This window comes from Mustela nigripes, chromosome 4, assembly GCF_022355385.1.
Source record: "Mustela nigripes isolate SB6536 chromosome 4, MUSNIG.SB6536, whole genome shotgun sequence".
Classification (NCBI taxonomy): domain Eukaryota; kingdom Metazoa; phylum Chordata; class Mammalia; order Carnivora; family Mustelidae; genus Mustela; species Mustela nigripes.
Window position 1 is genome coordinate 5,699,421 of NC_081560.1, and position 15,728 is coordinate 5,715,148.

General features: G+C 61.9%; 3 protein-coding genes across 7 annotated transcripts in view; 1 reads left to right on the forward strand and 2 right to left on the reverse strand.

Moving 5' to 3' along the window:
* Window positions 1-3,705, reverse strand: part of SLC4A2 (solute carrier family 4 member 2) — a 15,179-nt gene extending 11,474 nt beyond the window's left edge. The window contains exons 1-2 of one of the 2 annotated variants that reach the window (XM_059396102.1): window positions 3,531-3,705; window positions 1,200-1,313 (exon numbers count right to left, since the gene is read on the reverse strand). In XM_059396102.1, the coding sequence (XP_059252085.1) occupies window positions 1,200-1,250 (51 nt within the window). In that variant the 5' untranslated portion in view covers window positions 1,251-1,313; window positions 3,531-3,705. Of the gene's footprint in view, window positions 1-587; window positions 649-1,199; window positions 1,314-3,530 lie in introns of those variants that run through there. The other variant, XM_059396103.1, reaches the window with a different exon arrangement.
* Window positions 3,706-5,409: 1,704 nt separating this feature from the next.
* CDK5 (cyclin dependent kinase 5) lies at window positions 5,410-9,680 on the forward strand. The gene is made up of 12 exons (XM_059395558.1): window positions 5,410-5,546; window positions 6,208-6,296; window positions 6,389-6,456; window positions 6,616-6,676; window positions 6,773-6,829; window positions 7,511-7,606; window positions 7,731-7,805; window positions 7,993-8,089; window positions 8,273-8,342; window positions 9,030-9,090; window positions 9,199-9,279; window positions 9,402-9,680. Exons 1-12 carry the CDS (start codon window positions 5,510-5,512, stop codon window positions 9,486-9,488), a joined length of 879 nt encoding a protein of 292 aa, XP_059251541.1. The 5' UTR covers window positions 5,410-5,509; the 3' UTR covers window positions 9,489-9,680.
* Window positions 9,681-10,760: 1,080 nt separating this feature from the next.
* On the reverse strand, window positions 10,761-15,507 carry ASIC3 (acid sensing ion channel subunit 3). Of its 4 annotated transcripts, XM_059396113.1 has the most exons (11): window positions 14,029-15,507; window positions 13,136-13,286; window positions 12,802-12,929; window positions 12,450-12,651; window positions 12,287-12,343; window positions 12,036-12,183; window positions 11,661-11,752; window positions 11,481-11,560; window positions 11,312-11,383; window positions 11,074-11,132; window positions 10,761-10,941 (listed from the first exon to the last, which is right to left on the reverse strand). In XM_059396113.1, the coding sequence occupies exons 1-11, from the start codon at window positions 14,560-14,562 to the stop codon at window positions 10,863-10,865; spliced, it is 1,602 nt and encodes a 533-aa protein (XP_059252096.1). In that variant the 5' UTR covers window positions 14,563-15,507; the 3' UTR covers window positions 10,761-10,862. The 4 variants fall into 4 exon arrangements, with proteins under 4 accessions (XP_059252096.1, XP_059252098.1, XP_059252097.1 ...); XM_059396115.1 differs by lacking the exon at window positions 11,074-11,132 and having other exon boundaries at window positions 13,271-13,286; XM_059396114.1 differs by lacking the exon at window positions 11,312-11,383.
* Window positions 15,508-15,728: the final 221 nt, after the last annotated feature.

Sequence of the window (15,728 nt, forward strand, 5' to 3'; positions counted from 1 at the left end):
CCCCCCCCACCTGAGTCATACTGCAGAAGAGAGGACTGCAGACAGTGGTGGCGGCCGGCGGCAGGGCTTTGGAGAGCTCAGCCTAGCTAAGCAGCCTGCTGCCTGGCCACAGTCTCTGTCCAGCGCACCCCCTGACCCCGCCCCGCCGGTCTCAGCTCCCGGCACCGCCAAATATTTGCTCAAGAGCTTCTGGACCTCAAGGGCATCAGGATCTCCAAGGGCGGGGTATGGAGCCCCCCTCCGTGGAGGTGCCAGTGGCCAGAGCAAGGAAGAGCCAAGGGGAGGAGGGCTAAGAGGTAGGCGGGTCCCCGGGAGACACTGAGGTGGGGACAGGAGCTGGGAACAGGAGCGGCAGGGAGTGGCAGGGATACTGGACACAAGATACCAGAGTCAGGGGCTCGCTTCCCCCCCCCCCCCCTCCCTCCCCCCCCCCCCCCCACCCAGCAGCTCTAGCCCTCTTCCCCAAGCTCCCCGCTCCACTCTCACCGGAATTAGCAGCGGGAGGAAGGCGGCGAAAGGCGGCTGAAGCGAGTGAGCGCGGGGAGCTAGCCAGGGTGGGGGGCAGGGGGGTTGAGAGCCCCTCGCACCTGAGGCCGCAGGAGGAAGTCCATGGCCGGCAGGGGTGAACTTGGGAAGGAGGGGGAGGGGACCAGCCTGTGCCCCTTTCCCAGTCACGTGCACTGCTGGGCCAGATGGCCAATAAGGGGCTGATTATGGCACTTGGGGTTAATCATTACACTCCCCAGGAAAATCAGGAGGGGGCCACGTGGGGCAGTGGCCACGTGGGGCCGCGCAGGGCGGGCCGGGCGGCACGTGGGGCCAGGGGCCGGCGTCAGTGCAAGCAAACTCTGCCCAGAACCGCTGTGTGAGGACGCTGCCGCCTCTAAGGCTGAGTCAGAAGGGGGTCGCCAGGTTAGAGACCCAGGTCCCCAAAGTTCCTCTCTCTCTGAGGCTAGAGAACCACCCGGATCTTCAGGAAATAGCCTCAGTTCCCTCCTGGAAGTGGCTGGACCGCCCCACCAATACCCGTGAGACCCAGATGGGGCCAGGGGAGGGATGGAAGCACCCCTCCCCAATCCCTCAGAGGCTCCCCCTCCTCCTGAGCGCGCGCGCGCGCGCACACACACACACACACACACACTCCGCAGTCTGCCAGTAGACCCTCCCCAAGACACCTGTGGCGAGCCAGCAATACTCACAGTACAGAAAGGATCTGCGCCCGAGGCGGGGCGCCGGGGGGCGCTGCTCATGGCCAAATCTTAGCCCTTTTCACTGTCACGGCGGCTTTCAGGGCAACAAGGTGGCGGCATAACCTGGGGGGGGGGGGACAGATCACGTGAGGGCAGGCCGCCGGGCACACAAGTGCCCCAGCCTTGCTCAGCCGCCCCCCCAACACACGCCCAGCCCGGGGAAGGTCAGGTCTCAGGAACTTCCCGCCAGCGGGCACCAAGGGATCTCCCTGCTGCTCAGGAACCTCTGGACTGTGAAGGGCTTTAGGATGCCCCATAGAGACCAGAGAGCAAAGAAAAGAGTTATTTATAGGAAGAAAAGAAAAAACAGAGAGAAGACGATGTGGGGGGAGCTGCAGAGGAGGCCACAGAAGGCCAAGTGAGGTGACAGAGAAGGTGCAAGAGACTGCAGAAAGGGGGGGCAGGAGTCAAGGCCCAGACCTACCGAGAAAGCAGCAGAAATCAGGGTGGGGAAGGCAGGAGGAGGGAAGGAAAGGACAGGCTGAGCCAGAAACGGGAGCAGTGACCGAATTGTGGCAACCGAGATGGGCCGACCCGGAGAGGGGCATCCTGGGGAAAGGGAGACACCCCATGGAGCAGAGTGGGAAGGAAGGGAGAGACTGGAGAGAGCCCCAAACAGCCAGCAAGGGGGTGGCAGAGACACAGACCCAGGGCTGGGAGGAGACACAGGACTGTGCCCCCTCCCCTGATGAAGGAGGCTCCCTGGGGGTGGGGCAGGAGCCCAACTCCACTCACTCAGTGGGAGGGAGGGAGACGGCGGCACGGGCAGGACAGGCCTTTATAATGGGGGAGGGGCACGTGACGAACTGGGAGGGTGGGCGCCGAAACCCTGAGGTTCAGCCCTAAGGGGCAGTGCTTGATCTCTCCCCTCCCCTAGCCCGAGGCCAGGAAAATCTGAGTGGCGGGGTTGCTGGCCTCCTGACTGTGACTGTCGGGGTGTCTCCGGAGGGCACTGTGTGGGGTGGGAAAGCAGAAGAGCTGTGGTTAAGGAACTTGCCCAGGGCAAGTCGGGGTACTCATTCCTAGTGGGGGAAGCAGATGTGGGGGGGCGGCACTCCAGATTCTCAGGAGTACTGAAGCTCCCCAGTGTGTTGTTGGGGGAGGGGATCCGGGTTGATCGACTTAGGGCTCACTCGGGGAAAAGAGAGGTCAGTGTGGGGTCAGACAACATAGGTCTGGGGGGTCAGTCCAGTGGGGGGGAGCCTGGAGCAACACATTCCTGGCAAGCACTCCCGACTCAGCTGACGCTCTCTTCACCTCCCCCTAGCAGGCCTTCAGCCAGGTCACGTTTGGTGTGGGGGAGAGGGGTGCTGGGGGGAGGGACCCTGGTCTGAGAAGGGTGCTGGTGTCTGGAGCACCTGCAGGTGCCCCACTCCTACTTCCAGGCTGTGCCCTCCGTGTACTCCCCCACCTCCCCACCCCCGCCCCGCCGTCCCAGAACACAAAGCAGCTTCTGTCCAGAGCATCGGTGCCGATAATCCGGGGTGGGGGCACATTCCGGGGACCAGCCCCAACCGGCCCAGAGGATTAGCATCTCCCCCACTCCCGCCCAAGGGATTAGCACCCCGGACCCCCACTTGGGCATTAACCACCCCCCAAGTAAACTCGTACATTCCACAGCTCTTCGATGTGGGGCTGGTGAGGGTGGAGTAGGGGGCGGAGGGAGGAGGATAAAGTGGATTTCAGGCAGCGCCGCCCCCAACACCAAGCACAGGGCTTCCCCCCTAGACAAGTCAGCCCCCCCCCCCCCAAGCCCCAGTCAGGTCCAACTCTCCCGACTCGTCTTTCCCCTCCCCACCCAGTCGCTCCCTCTTCTGCCTGACCCCTTGTCCTGATCTGACCCGCCACCCCCTCCCTTCCCTGCTCCACCTCTCAACCCGGAGGTCCGGAGCAGCGGCCCGGGGACACCCCCAGCCTAGGCACCCTGGACGGGCCTTAAGAATAGAGTAGAGGGTCGTAGGAGAGGGGTGTCGTCTGGAGCCCGCCCAGGAATTGGGAAGGCCGGCGGCGCCTCCCAGACTACCCCCTCCTGGTGGCAGGGGGCGCGGCACCCTCACTTTAGGAAACTCTAATAAGCGGACCCCGGATCCCGTTCCGAACCAGCAGTTCGCGCGCCTCCGCATCCTTCTCCCCAAGACCTCGCTTCCCCGCGCCCCAGTCTCCGCCCCTTCCTCCACTTCCACTCCCTCCCTGCTCCGAGTCCCGAGTTCCCCCCTTTCCTTCCCCCCCCTTCCTCCCTCCGCGGCCCTGGCCCTCCTCCGCTGCCACCTCTCGGCTTACCCGCTTGCTCTAGACTTCGTGCCCCGGAGGTCTCGGGGTCTCTCCCCCTTGTTCGGCGCCCTCGCGCGCTCCCGACGACTCCCTAGTGCCCACCTCGGGGCGCACCCCCGCCGCTCCCAACTTCTCCCAACTCAACTTTCCCCCGCGCCGCGGGCAGGCCAGCCCCCTGCGTGCGCGCCCCCCGCCGCACCGTGCGCGGCCCCGCCGCAGCGGGTGGGGAGGCGGGGAGTGGGGGCTGAGACCCGTGGACGGAGACGCGCTTCCAGGCACCGCCCGGCACCGGGAGCTCGGCGCTCCAGCCGCCAGCCCGCTGTCCGGCTCGGTCCCCGTGAGGCAGCCGCCCGGGCTTCCCCGCCTGGGACTCGGGCACCCCCGGGACGCCGTCTCTTGGCCGCATTAAGCACTTCTGGGCGGAAAGGAGCCCGCCTCACGCTGGATATCCCAGACAGGGAAACGGAGACACAAGGGTGATCGGGAAATTCCGGGCGGAGGAACTGGAAATACGGATGCTTCGGGATCAAGATTCTCCCCCTACCCCCCACTCCCCAGAAATCCCCAGTGCCTCCAGGATAGGCCCTGTCTTTGGTTGGGGGTTGGGAGGGCGGTAGCGATAGGGGTAATGGCTCCTGGAGGTTGGATTCCCATTACCCTGCGCTGACCTAGACTTTCCGAACCCGGGAACTTCTGCCTCAGTGATACCCTGCGGCGACCTCCCTCCTCGAACCCTACTGTAATCATCACCTGCCGCTAAAGATTTCTGTACTTCTGGTTTTTCTCAACTAAATTATAAATTCTTCCAGATAAAGAGTATACTTTTTTTTTTTTTTAATATGCCACTAGGTGAAGCACAGCATTGTGTATGCAGAGAACGTTCTGATATAAACAAGTTAATTGACAAATGTTTATCACCAACTATGGTTCTGGTGCTGAGGAGTGCTGTTTGGGGCTGTTTTTGTCCAGTTCACATCCCTCAAGAATGCAATCATGAGACAATTAGAGAGGAGCGCAAGAAAATCTATAATCAACTCCTTAAGGGATGAGGTCAAGGCTGCTCCGAGTGTAGCATCTGTCTGTACTTCTGTGTGTTGAGGGCGGTAGTCAACCTGCCAGCCCTCGGCCACACCCTGGCTGACTCCGGTGGGCCAGGGTTCTCCAAGCAGGTACCGCGGGACGCCCAGCGTTCCAGCCAGCTTGCCTCGGGACGTCACGGTGTTGCGAGCAGCTGCAGTCAGGTGGGCTCCGGGACGACAAACGGGGCCCAAAGGGCAGACAGGGGTCTCTGGTCTACGTTAAATCCAGAGGCACACCTGCCTCTCTTCCCAGCTCTGTGGTTCGGCTGGTCCCTGCTAAGTCGTTATCAAGGCATGGCTCAGAGCCATTCCTCAATCAACGCTGAGGTCTCCAGATGGCCTGAGGAGAGGTGGGAATCCGTATTGCTGTTGTCAGGAGGTCGTTGGAACCCCAACGCCATCAGCCGGGTCAGAGAGCACCCATCCGGGCCGGGGATGCAGACTGCCAAACCCCAAACCCCAGAGGGCGCCCCACCCCCACCCTACTGCGTTCTGGAATGTGTAGCCCCAGAGAGGCCCTTTGCAAAAGAAGGTTGTGATCACAGAAAGGAATAACAAGAGCAGAGCACACTGGGAGCCGCGGCAGTACCGCGGCGAGGCCCGGCAAGCGGACACGAGATGCTTTCTGGGACTTGAAGTCCAAGGTTTTCCTCCGCGGTGGAACCGGAGTCCTGGGAGGCGAGTGCTGCAGAAAGCCTCCGCGCAGCCTGCTGGGAGTTGTAGTCTTCCTGTGCCTAATGCCCCTTATATTGCTGGGAAATCTGGCTCTCCTTGGTACTACATGCCCCAGAAGCTCATGCGCAGACAGGAGGGCGGGGCAGGGCCGGAGGCTGGGGTGCCGCCTCCTCTGCAACGCCGGGGCCGGAGTCTTAGAACCCAGGGCCCGTAGGGGTCCCCGCGGCTGCCGCGATGCAGAAATACGAGAAACTCGAGAAGATTGGGGAAGGTAATGGGACTACGAGATGTTCCTGCCAGATCTTCCTCTGCAGACCCTTCGGCGCTCCTTGCAGCGCCGGCTCCTCTACCGTCAGCAATACCCACAAGCTCCGATCTCAGCACTGGCTGCAGCCTTGGCCCCGAGCTCAACACTCCTTGCAGACACCTCTCCTTCCCGTTAGCATTAACCGCAGACGCCCCTTCCCAACCTTGGCACTTCCTGAGACCTACCTGCCGACCTTAGCACTTCCTGCATCTCCTGCCCCGAGCCTCAGCACCACTGGCAGAGCTTTCATCCACCACCACCGCCGCCACCCCCCACCCCAGCCTCAGTGGTCCATGCAGACCGCCGACCTCATTTCTACCGGCCCACACTTTTCTCCCAGGCCTGCTCGCTATTTCCAGAACCCCCGGAAGCAGTGCCTTTATTACAGACTTCCCTACGCCGGCAGCTGCAGCCTCTCCCTGCTCCAGACACCCTTGAGGCGTCTGCAGGCACCTTCTCTGCCCCCACCCTCCCTGGCAGAGCTCCATGCTGAGCCTTCACGCTGAATCTCTCTCTTTAGTCCTCCAGGCTGCACAAATACACTCCCACGCTGCCTGCGCCCCTGACAGGGACTTCCTGGGGCCTTGTCTCATCTTCCTCCTCACCCCTGACCTTCTTCCCCCAGGGACCTATGGAACAGTATTCAAGGCCAAAAACCGGGAGACCCATGAGATCGTGGCTCTGAAGCGGGTGAGGCTGGACGACGATGATGAGGTAGGACTGGACCCTCAGGGCCAGGGAGGGGGTTGAGGGCCCAGGCTGGGTGGGATGTGACTGTTGCCCGCCCGGCCCCCTCCCATGTGTAGGGAGTGCCGAGTTCAGCCCTTCGGGAAATCTGCCTACTCAAAGAGCTGAAGCACAAGAACATCGTCAGGTGTGTAGCTGGGCAGGGTCCCCCTCGCCTGTGTGGTCACTTGGAGGAGGGGGGCTTCAGAGAGGGGCTGGGCCGATACTGGGATCAGGGTTGGGCTGAAATCGGGACTTGAGGCTGACATTTGCAGACATGCCTGGCTGAGTCCTTCCTCCTTCCTAGGCTTCATGACGTCTTGCATAGCGACAAGAAGCTGACTTTGGTTTTTGAGTTCTGTGACCAGGTGAAAGGGGATTCCGGGGACAGTAGCCTTGGGAGGGTGCAGGGGCCCAGACTGAGGTCAAACTCTGTCCGGTTCCCCACTCCCACCCCTTTCTAGGACCTTAAGAAGTATTTCGACAGCTGTAATGGTGATCTGGATCCTGAAATTGTGAAGGTGAGGGGCTGGTGTCTGGGAGACTCAGGGAGGCGGGGTAGGAGTCTGTCTTCAGTCTACACCCTCTGAGCACCAAGTTCAGGCCCTGAGCGGGGATAGGCTGGAGTGTCAGGGAATAAGCAAGCTCTATTTCTGTCCTCCAGGAGCCTCCCTCTTTGCAAGCATCTTCGCTCTTTGATCTGACAGTAACACTCTGCTATCAGTGATGTGATTTGCACTTGAGAGATGAGAAGATGAGATTCAAAGAGATTCATTCATTCATTCAGAAAATACCTATTGGATTCTTTGCTTTGTGCCAGGCACTGTTCTAGGCCCAAGACCAAGTGCCTTGTCCCAGGTTCCAGGGGAAGTAGTGCTGATTAATAATAGAGCATGATATATATACTGGTGGCTCTGGGGTGTGTGCTTACCCGAGGCCATTTAGGGGAGAGATCAGTGCAGGAAGGTAGGAAGGCCCACTAGGCTGTAAATTCCAGAAAGATTCGGATCAGGGCCCCTGTGCACTGTTCACTTATTAATACCTAGCCCAGTACAAAGCAGGTCCTCCATCATCACTGAAAGATGGGTGGGGTTTTGAGACAAAGCAGAGGGTGAAGAAGGGAGCAGGACCCATCGAGGGGGGAGGGCAGCTTTCTATCCAGAAGGTGTGATGCCCTCCCCTACTCCTCCCTCCCCGCCCAGTCATTCCTCTTCCAGCTGCTGAAAGGCCTGGGATTCTGTCACAGTCGCAACGTGCTGCATAGGGACCTGAAGCCCCAGAACCTGCTCATAAACAGGGTACCTCTTGGGGAGAAGGTGGGAGATGGGGCAGACTCAAGTCACAAGTGATGAGGGGAGCCATGCCGGGAGGCCTGCCCTGAGACTGTTGCAAACCCCTCTCCCTGTCCCCATCCCCCCCCAGAATGGGGAGCTGAAATTGGCTGATTTTGGCTTGGCTCGAGCCTTCGGGATCCCTGTCCGCTGTTACTCAGCTGAGGTGAGCTGGGGATGTGGGGTGTGGGATATGGGGTGGGGGGAGGGGATCCCCTCCGAGCAGAGCACCTTCATCCCCTTCTCCAGGACCCAAAACATTATTCTGCCCCACCCCCTGCCCCTCGCTGAGCCCTGCCTCCCCCCCTCCAGTCCTCTCAGCGGGGGGTCGCTGTGGGTGGGGTCTTCTCCAGGTGGTCACGCTGTGGTACCGCCCACCGGATGTCCTCTTTGGGGCCAAGCTGTACTCCACATCCATCGACATGTGGTCAGCCGGCTGCATTTTCGCAGGTGACACGCTGGGGGTCTGCAGAGCCGCTTCCTCTCCCAGTCACATGGACAGATAGGGTCCGGAGTATCTCCTCTGGGGAAGGGAGTGAGGCCCTTGGGGATGGGGCTAGAAGGCACAGAGGGCACCGTGGGAAAGAGGGCTTCTTCGCGTGTCTTCTCCTCTCACACCTGCTCTTCTCACAGAGCTGGCCAATGCGGGGCGGCCGCTCTTCCCCGGCAACGACGTAGATGACCAGTTGAAGAGGATCTTCCGATATCCTTTGACATTCCCCTTCCCCTCGAGCTCTCTCAAGAGCAGGGGAGGCACCGGGCCGGCTCCATCGGTAGAGGACATAACTCTTGATCTCAGGGATCATGAGTTTGAGCCCCACGTTGGGCCTAGAGTTTATTTAAAAAAAAAAAAAAAAAAAGAAGGAGGGGAGTCAGGAGCTCCTGGAGCTCCAGAGTGCAGGGAGTGAGGGTGGCGATGGGCTGGGCCAGGAGAGGGCATGGCTCTGGGCGAGGGGTGGGAGGCAGAGGGCAGCGGACACCCCGAGCTTCTCCGGGCTGATTGAAGCCACGGGCATGCGGTTCTCCGGGCTGATTGAAGCCATGAGCATGCGGTTCTCAAGGCTGATTGAAGCCACAGGCATGCTCCTCCAGCGGAGACGTGAATCCTTGGGACAAAGGACCCCAAAGCAGCCACAGGATTATTTGTGGGCAGAGGAGGGGGTGACTGGGTCCTCAGGAGCAGACATCAGGGTTGAGGTCAGAGTATGAACGTGTGAAAAGTGCCTGGCACGCCAGGAACACCATGAGTGTGCTGAACCCCACCTCTGTCCTGAGCAATGGGATAAAGTGAGGGGACTGGGGTTGGGCATGTGAGGGACGCCCCTGCCAGGAGGGGAAGAGCCCCTCACCTGCCTTTTTCCACCTGAGTGACCCTTGACCCCATGGACACGCTTCTGGGGACGCCGACTGAGGAGCAGTGGCCTGCCATGACCAAGCTGCCAGACTACAAGGTGGGATGGGGGATGGGGGATGGGGGTGGAGGGCCTCTTCACTCCACAGCTGTAGCAGCTCCAAGCCCCCATACCTCTGGTCTGACTCTCCCTGCCCCCCCTCCCCAGCCCTACCCGATGTACCCGGCCACAACGTCCCTGGTGAATGTCGTGCCCAAGCTCAATGCCACGGGGAGGGATCTGCTACAGGTGACCGAGGGCAAGGGTAGAGGGTGGGGTCCACAGATATTTGTGGGGGGGGACTGGGGGGGAAGAGGCCACAGGCGGTTAACCCAGCCCGAACCCGCCGTGCCTTTCTCCCGTGCCTTCAGAACCTCCTGAAGTGTAACCCCGTCCAGCGTATCTCGGCAGAAGAGGCCCTGCAGCACCCCTACTTCTCCGACTTCTGCCCCCCGTAGGTGCCAGGACCTTGGCCAGGCTGGGGCCTGGCCAATTGTAGCCTCCTCCCAGGAGGGGAGGAAAAGCAGGGGAGGCACGGGGTGCTGAGCTCCAGCTGTGCTGGGCCTGGCTGGGTTGGCAGTGCTCTGGCCCGTGTTCGTCGCTCCCTCCATGGACTTTACTTAATTTCATAAATTGGCTCCTTTCCCACAGTCTGGCTGATGTGGTGGTAGAGTGGCTCCGGGGGGTGGGGGGGCGGGGCCGGGGCCGGGGTCTCTGCTCTGCCTTAGCGCCCTGCCCTCTACAGCCCTGCTTCCAGCTCAGACCCAGCCCCGCTGTCCAGTCCTAACTCCACTACCCGAAGTGTCCTGAGATCGGGTGCTGGAGGCTCTGCCCCTCACCCTGATGGCTGGGCTCGGGGGCAGCAGCACCCCCGCTCTGGTGCTTATGCTGACACCTACCCCCCTTTCTCCCTCTGCCCAGAAGCGCTAGTCTTGAGGGCGTAGGCAGCCAGTGTCAGAGTAAGGATGGGTTCCCACCAGAATGGGCAAAAGAGGACCAGGCCTTTTCCTCATGGCTCTCCCTATCCCACCCGTACATTTCCCAGCCCCCCCCCCTTTTTCATCGCCGGCACCCCCATCCCGATCCCCGGGGCTGTAGGCTGGGACAGGAGAGATCCAGAGATGTGGTGAGATTAGGAACCCCCCTTCCCCAGCCCCCAGTTTCCCATATTTGGGATACAGAGAAAGAGCAGGGGCAGTGGGCAGTAGTGGGGCGCATTCTTACTGGCAGGAGTGGGAAGGGACGGTGAGGGTTAGGGGAGCGGCTGGGGGGACAGCTGTTCCCATGGAGACGGGTGGTGTGCTGGCCCTTGGTCCCAGATATGAGCAAAGAGGCCTGATCTTCCCAGCAGGACAGCAGCTTGTGTTCCGGGAAGTAGGTAGTTCCTCCCGTCCTCTCCCTGTCTGCTCCCCCTACTTCTCTCCAGACTCTGGGCAGAGCCTTCTTCCAGCCGTTCTCCAACATAACTGCCCTCTCCCTGACTCCTCTCTGACTTGACACCTGGCTTTGGGCACACTGTCTCACATGTCATTCTGATGAGCCCATTCACACGGGGCTGCAAAGGACAGGTGCCGTCTTATCACTCTTCTCCCAGAGAGATCTGCGGTGGTGGACTGCCACTCACCTGCATCTCAGACACTGCCTACCGGATGCTGGCTGGCAGAGAGTAGGGGCCTGAGTAGGGCTGACATTGGCCTGACTAGTCTGCCTATAAGAGAACCAGCCGAGGCTGAGGCACTAGAACTTTATTTGGGGTGAAGAGGGCAGAGACACGAGCAGGCAGGGCACGTCCTGGATGTGAGGGTGCAGCCCTGAAGACACAGACGTCAGGTCTAGAGCCGTGTGACGAGGTAGCAGGTGCGGTGGGAGGCAGACAGAGTCTTGGTGACAGCACAGGGAGGGGTGGGAGGCCTGGTGGGACCCAGACCACAGCGCTGGGACGGGAGGCCGTGTACCCACTGCCTTGCCCTCCTGAACCTGAATGGCACCCTCTAGATGGGACCTGCCCCTCCTCCCTTGAAATAGGGGGCCATTTCTTGTTACCTGGGGCCCAGGCTGAGGTGGGGACCTTGGGTTCGGTGGCTGCCCAGCCCTTCCTGAAGCTGTGGGAGGAGGGAAAGGGTCAGCGGTGGGGAGGAGTCCTCCCTCCCAGGACCCGCCGAGGTCACTGCACGCTCCTCCCCCACCAATCTGTCCTCAGCTGGGTAGGGATGGTGTTCTAGGCTTCAGAGGAAGGGCTGAGCGCCCATGTTGGAGATGACCAAGAAGAAGGGATTGTTACCAGATTGGTGCTAGAATGCCTTTGGGAGTGCTTTCGGTTCCAGAAGTATCCCAGGACCCTGTCCCGGAACACCTAGGGGCAAGCAGTGGGGGAGGTGGCCAGTGCACACCTTGCTCCAGGTCCTGTGGCCTGATTCCTTTCCCCTCCCCCAGCTGGGGCTCAGGCTCACCTCACAGAGGTAGTCCAGGATCTCAAGGATGGTGAGCAGGCTGGCTCCGATGAACAACCCCATCTGGCCCCCAATGTCACCTGTGGAGCCCAGGTTACCCATCAGCCCACAGCCACCTGCCCTGCCCACACCTCCCCAGACTCCTGGGTGCCCTGTGTGGGCCCCCGCGCGCGCACACACCGAGGAGTTCCGACACTTCGTAGGCCTTCTTCTGCTCCACTGTCTCATAGTTGAGGGCCTCGAAGAAGATGTCCAGCACCAGCACGTTCTCTCTGGAAGAAAAGAGGGCAGGAAAGCTCTTTGGACACCCGCTGGTGCCGGCTGCTGGGAGGAAACAGGTGCGCGACCTGCTTCCCGTCTGGGACTCCTTTAAGAGACCTGGGTCCGGCGTCATGGACCCCGTTTGCAGGAGAAACGGTGTCAGAGGTTAAACAGCTGGCCCAGAGGCCCAGGAGCCCGGTGGTGACGTGCACACTGGTGTGCCCCCGGGTGTGCACACGAAGGCTCGCCCGCAGGGGGTCCCGCCCCGCTCCGCCCCCCGCCGGCCCGGCTCACGCGATGTAGGCCTCGCTGCGGTTGTGTTTCCGGGCCAGGAAGCTGGCGGAGGCGCGGCTCGGGATCCGCACCATGGAGAGCTCCTTGGCGTAGCGCGTGCTGGCGCACGGGTTGGGGCAGGTGCACGCGTCCTTCCGCAGCATGGCGTCTAGGGGCCACAGTCGCCTGGGTCAGGGCCACCCGCCCGGCGGGGTCCCGGTCGCGGGGGGAGCGGAGCAGGGGCGGGGCTGACGGAGAAGTTCGCGCCTTACCGAGGGCCGGGTTGGCACAGTCCTTGTACTGCTGGGGGCTGCACACTGGCGCGCCGCCTTGGGGTGGTGGGGGAGGAGACAGCTGCAGGAACTGCCCCCGCTCTAGCCCCCTTTGCCCTGGCCTGACCCGGAACCCCCTCCTCCGCCCCCACCAGCCCCTTACCAGGCATATGCATCATTCGGCAGCCGCACTTCCGAGCCACATAGCGCGTCTCACAGGCTAGACGACACCCCATTAGACTATAGGGAGACTGGGGGCCTGCGCTGGGGCTGGGGGGACCCAGGGGATCCGAAGGCTCCAGCTCAAAGTCGGGGTCCAGAGATGCGGAGCTGCAGTCGCCCCATGGTGGTGGCAGGAAGCTCAGCTGTAGTTGGTTGGTTACGGAAGCACCAGGTACAATGTGGGGGTCACCGCGCTGGCGGGCAGAGGAGTGGGGAACCCCCCAACCCTCTGAGGTGCTGTGGGTGGGTGAAGGCGGGGCTTGGGGGCCTTGGCGGGGTGGAGGTAGGGATACTTGCTGCTGCTGGCAGGACACAAAGGTCTGGTAGCCAGGGGCTGCCCCGAAGCCCAGCTGGTCGATGGTGGGCGGCTCCTCCTGGCTGTGAATCTGCACTCGGATCCCCACCTCAAACGGGGTCTCCTCTGCAGGGGAAAGGGGACCCTGAGGCCTGTGTCTCAGGACACCCCCTGCTGCAGTCCTCCCTCCCCAGGACTGGGACCCACCAACCCTGCCCCCTTTTCACAGGGAAGAATGTGCTCTGGGGCCCTTCCTAGTGCCTCCTCTCGCTCCCAGAGCCTTTCGTACCCCAACTGCACCACGCTTCCAGCCTGACCCGTGGGCCCCATACCCATGTCCCTCCACACGGGCAGATACTCATCCTGTTGCACATCCAGCATGATCTCCAACCCGTTGCCCATGCCGCCCTTGGGAGTGGTGAGAAGCTCTGCCCCGTGGGCGCCAGAATTAAAGGTGTAGCACTGACCCATCCGGGTGAAGATCTGTGGGTGAGCAGACACGGGACAGACCTCACCAGCGTACAAGGAGCCCAGCCAGCCCTTTCCCCCAGGCAAACTTGAGAATGACGAGACCTCTCCTCTCCCTGCCCTCCCTTTGGTCTCTTTGACCACTGAATCCACATCTCAACACCCCAGTCCGTCCCTCATACTGGCACATAGAGTGGGACCCTCATGGGTTCTCATCACTCCAGCCCCTATTCCCCAACCTCCCATTCCCCAGCCCAGGGCACAGCCTATGGAACAAGTGTTTCTTTGGAGAATGGCAAGAAAGGAAGTGGGTCTCGGCTGCCCTCCTCCAGAACTAGCAGAACGTCGAAGGGGTAGAGGGAAAACAAGCTGTCTCCCCGGCACAGAGGGCTCTTCTGCCCTAGAGCAGTCCCACTAGATTCCCCCCAACCCCCAGGAGCAGGGGCTCCTCGGACCAGAGCTTGGACCCAGAGCCAGCCTGGGTGAGTGCCCTGTGCTGGGAGGCATGACCTTGCACACTGCGGTCCAGATGAGTGACAGGGAGGGGACCCCAAGGAGCACAGTCTCCTGGGCTGAGCAGAAACGCCCTGGTGGGATGGGGAGCTATGGCCTGGCTGGGAAGGGAAGGATCCCTGGCATGAGTGTTAAGGTCCCCTGGTCTTGGAGGAGCCTGGGCTAGCAAGACTGGGGATGCCGGGCCCCAGATGGACAGGGGCTAGCCCGCTGCCTGGCCGTGCCGGGCTCGTGACCAGCTCACCACGGTGAAGTTCTCAGGCCCGCACGGCCAGCCTCGGTAGCGGCAGTCCAGCAGCATGTCCTCCAGGCTATGCCCGGCCCTGGCGTACAGTCGAGCCATGTCGAAGGTCGAACTGGGCATGAAGCCGGGTGGTGCAGGAGGCTGGCCCAGGGCGCGCAGGAAGGCGGCATGGTCAGCGGGCTCCACACCCAGCAGTGCGGGCCCGGCCCAGTGCAGGTCGTTGGGCGTGAGGCGGGAGCGGCGCAGCGGGTTGATGTTGCACAGGGTGACAGCGGGGAAGGTGAGCCGGTGACTTTCGCGCTCGTCCAGGGCTGTCTCGTGGTGGAACTCCCCGTAGTAGCGCACCCTCTCAGCCACTTGGTAGAGGAAGGCAGCCAGCGACAGGAGCACGGCAGTGGCCCACAGCCCTCGGCGAGGCGTCAGGCCTCCGGGGCCAAAGATGTGGCCCAGCCCATGCAGGGTGCAGCTGCTGGCGAACACGCGGATGTCCGAGGCCGGCCGCCGAGCCTCCTCTGGCCCGGGATGGGGCTTCATGGCCGAGGCCCAGGGCGGGAGACACTGAGAGGGCCGGAGGGTGGTGACCAGGCTGCAGGGGCTTGGAAGGAGGAAAGAGGGTCAGTCTGAGGACCAGGAGGTGCTAAGAGGATTGCGGTGGCCAGGCGGGGGTCGCTGTGGGTGAGGCGAGGGGAGGACAGGGATGGGGAGAGGAGCCCAGACCGGGAGGTGGGGAGGCGCTGGTGCAGCAGGTTCGGCTCGATGGTCTCCAGGAGCAAGCTGGGGTTCCACTCGGCTCAGCGCCGGACTGGGGCTCCTGGAGCTCGGCGGGAGAGACCAGGTAGGGCGCAGCTGGTGTGGAAAGCAGGGGCCGCTGTGCTGGAGACGGCTCTGCTGAGCCGGAGCTGCCGCAGAGGATTGGGTTACAGCAGTGTGGGGGCCGGGGGCCCGCGGAGCAGTCTGGGGGGCAGGGAAGGTCCCTGGGGGCCCAGGCTGAGCCATTAGTGCGGTGAGTTGGGGGGGGGGGGGCGCGCGGCCATGGAGACCAGAGGCGCCAGCAGAAAACCGCAGCAATCCCGGGGAAGGCTTGAAGGGATCCTAGAGAGAAGTTGGGGCTGGGGGTGACTTAATGGCCTTTCAGACTCCCAGCTGCAGCCCTTATGGTTGGGTTGAGGGTCGGTTGCTGACCCTGGGCCCAGTCCCTCCTTCCTTTTGCTTCTCCTCCCTTCCCACTAACCTCACTCGAGATAATCTGTTCCTTTACAGAGAGAGGAGCTGGCTCTTGACCAAGCTGGAAAGCGGTGGGAAGTTTGGCACTAGCAGGCTCCTCTTTTTGAGCCCCCAGCAGGCCACAGTGGACGGCCAGGGCTCTGCACATCCCATGCCTGGGGGGTGGTCTGTCTCCAGGGACCCTCTTCCCACCTCTCCATGCTGAGGCCCTCCTGGCTGAGAGGCTGGGCTCTGCCAACCTGGCTGTGGGCTCACCTGCCCATCCCAGGCCGAACATGGGATGCTTACCTGCCTCCGTCCAGGGAACACGGGTGCTCTATAATTTCACATCTTTTTTCACTTAAAAACATATTCTGCATACCATGCAATATCTAGTACCTGGAAAACTTCCCCTTTTTAAAAAATGGCTGTTTGATTCCATTATGTGGATGCACCAATGTCCATCCAATCCCATCCCTACGATGAATACAGGGGGT

Coding starts and splice junctions, on each gene's coding strand:
- CDK5 (XM_059395558.1), top strand. CDS start 5,510: ATGCAGAAATACGAGAAACTCGAGAAGATTGGGGAAG. Junction 7,806..7,992: donor TCCGCTGTTACTCAGCTGAG/GTGAGCTGGGGA, acceptor GGTCTTCTCCAG/GTGGTCACGCTGTGGTACCG. Junction 8,090..8,272: donor AGCCGGCTGCATTTTCGCAG/GTGACACGCTGG, acceptor CTCTTCTCACAG/AGCTGGCCAATGCGGGGCGG.
- ASIC3 (XM_059396112.1), bottom strand. CDS start 14,562: ATGAAGCCCCATCCCGGGCCAGAGGAGGCTCGGCGGCCGGCCTCGGAC. Junction 12,344..12,449: donor CCGAATGATGCATATGCCTG/GTAAGGGGCTGG, acceptor CACCACCCCAAG/GCGGCGCGCCAGTGTGCAGC. Junction 11,561..11,660: donor CGAAGTGTCGGAACTCCTCG/GTGTGTGCGCGC, acceptor TGGGCTCCACAG/GTGACATTGGGGGCCAGATG.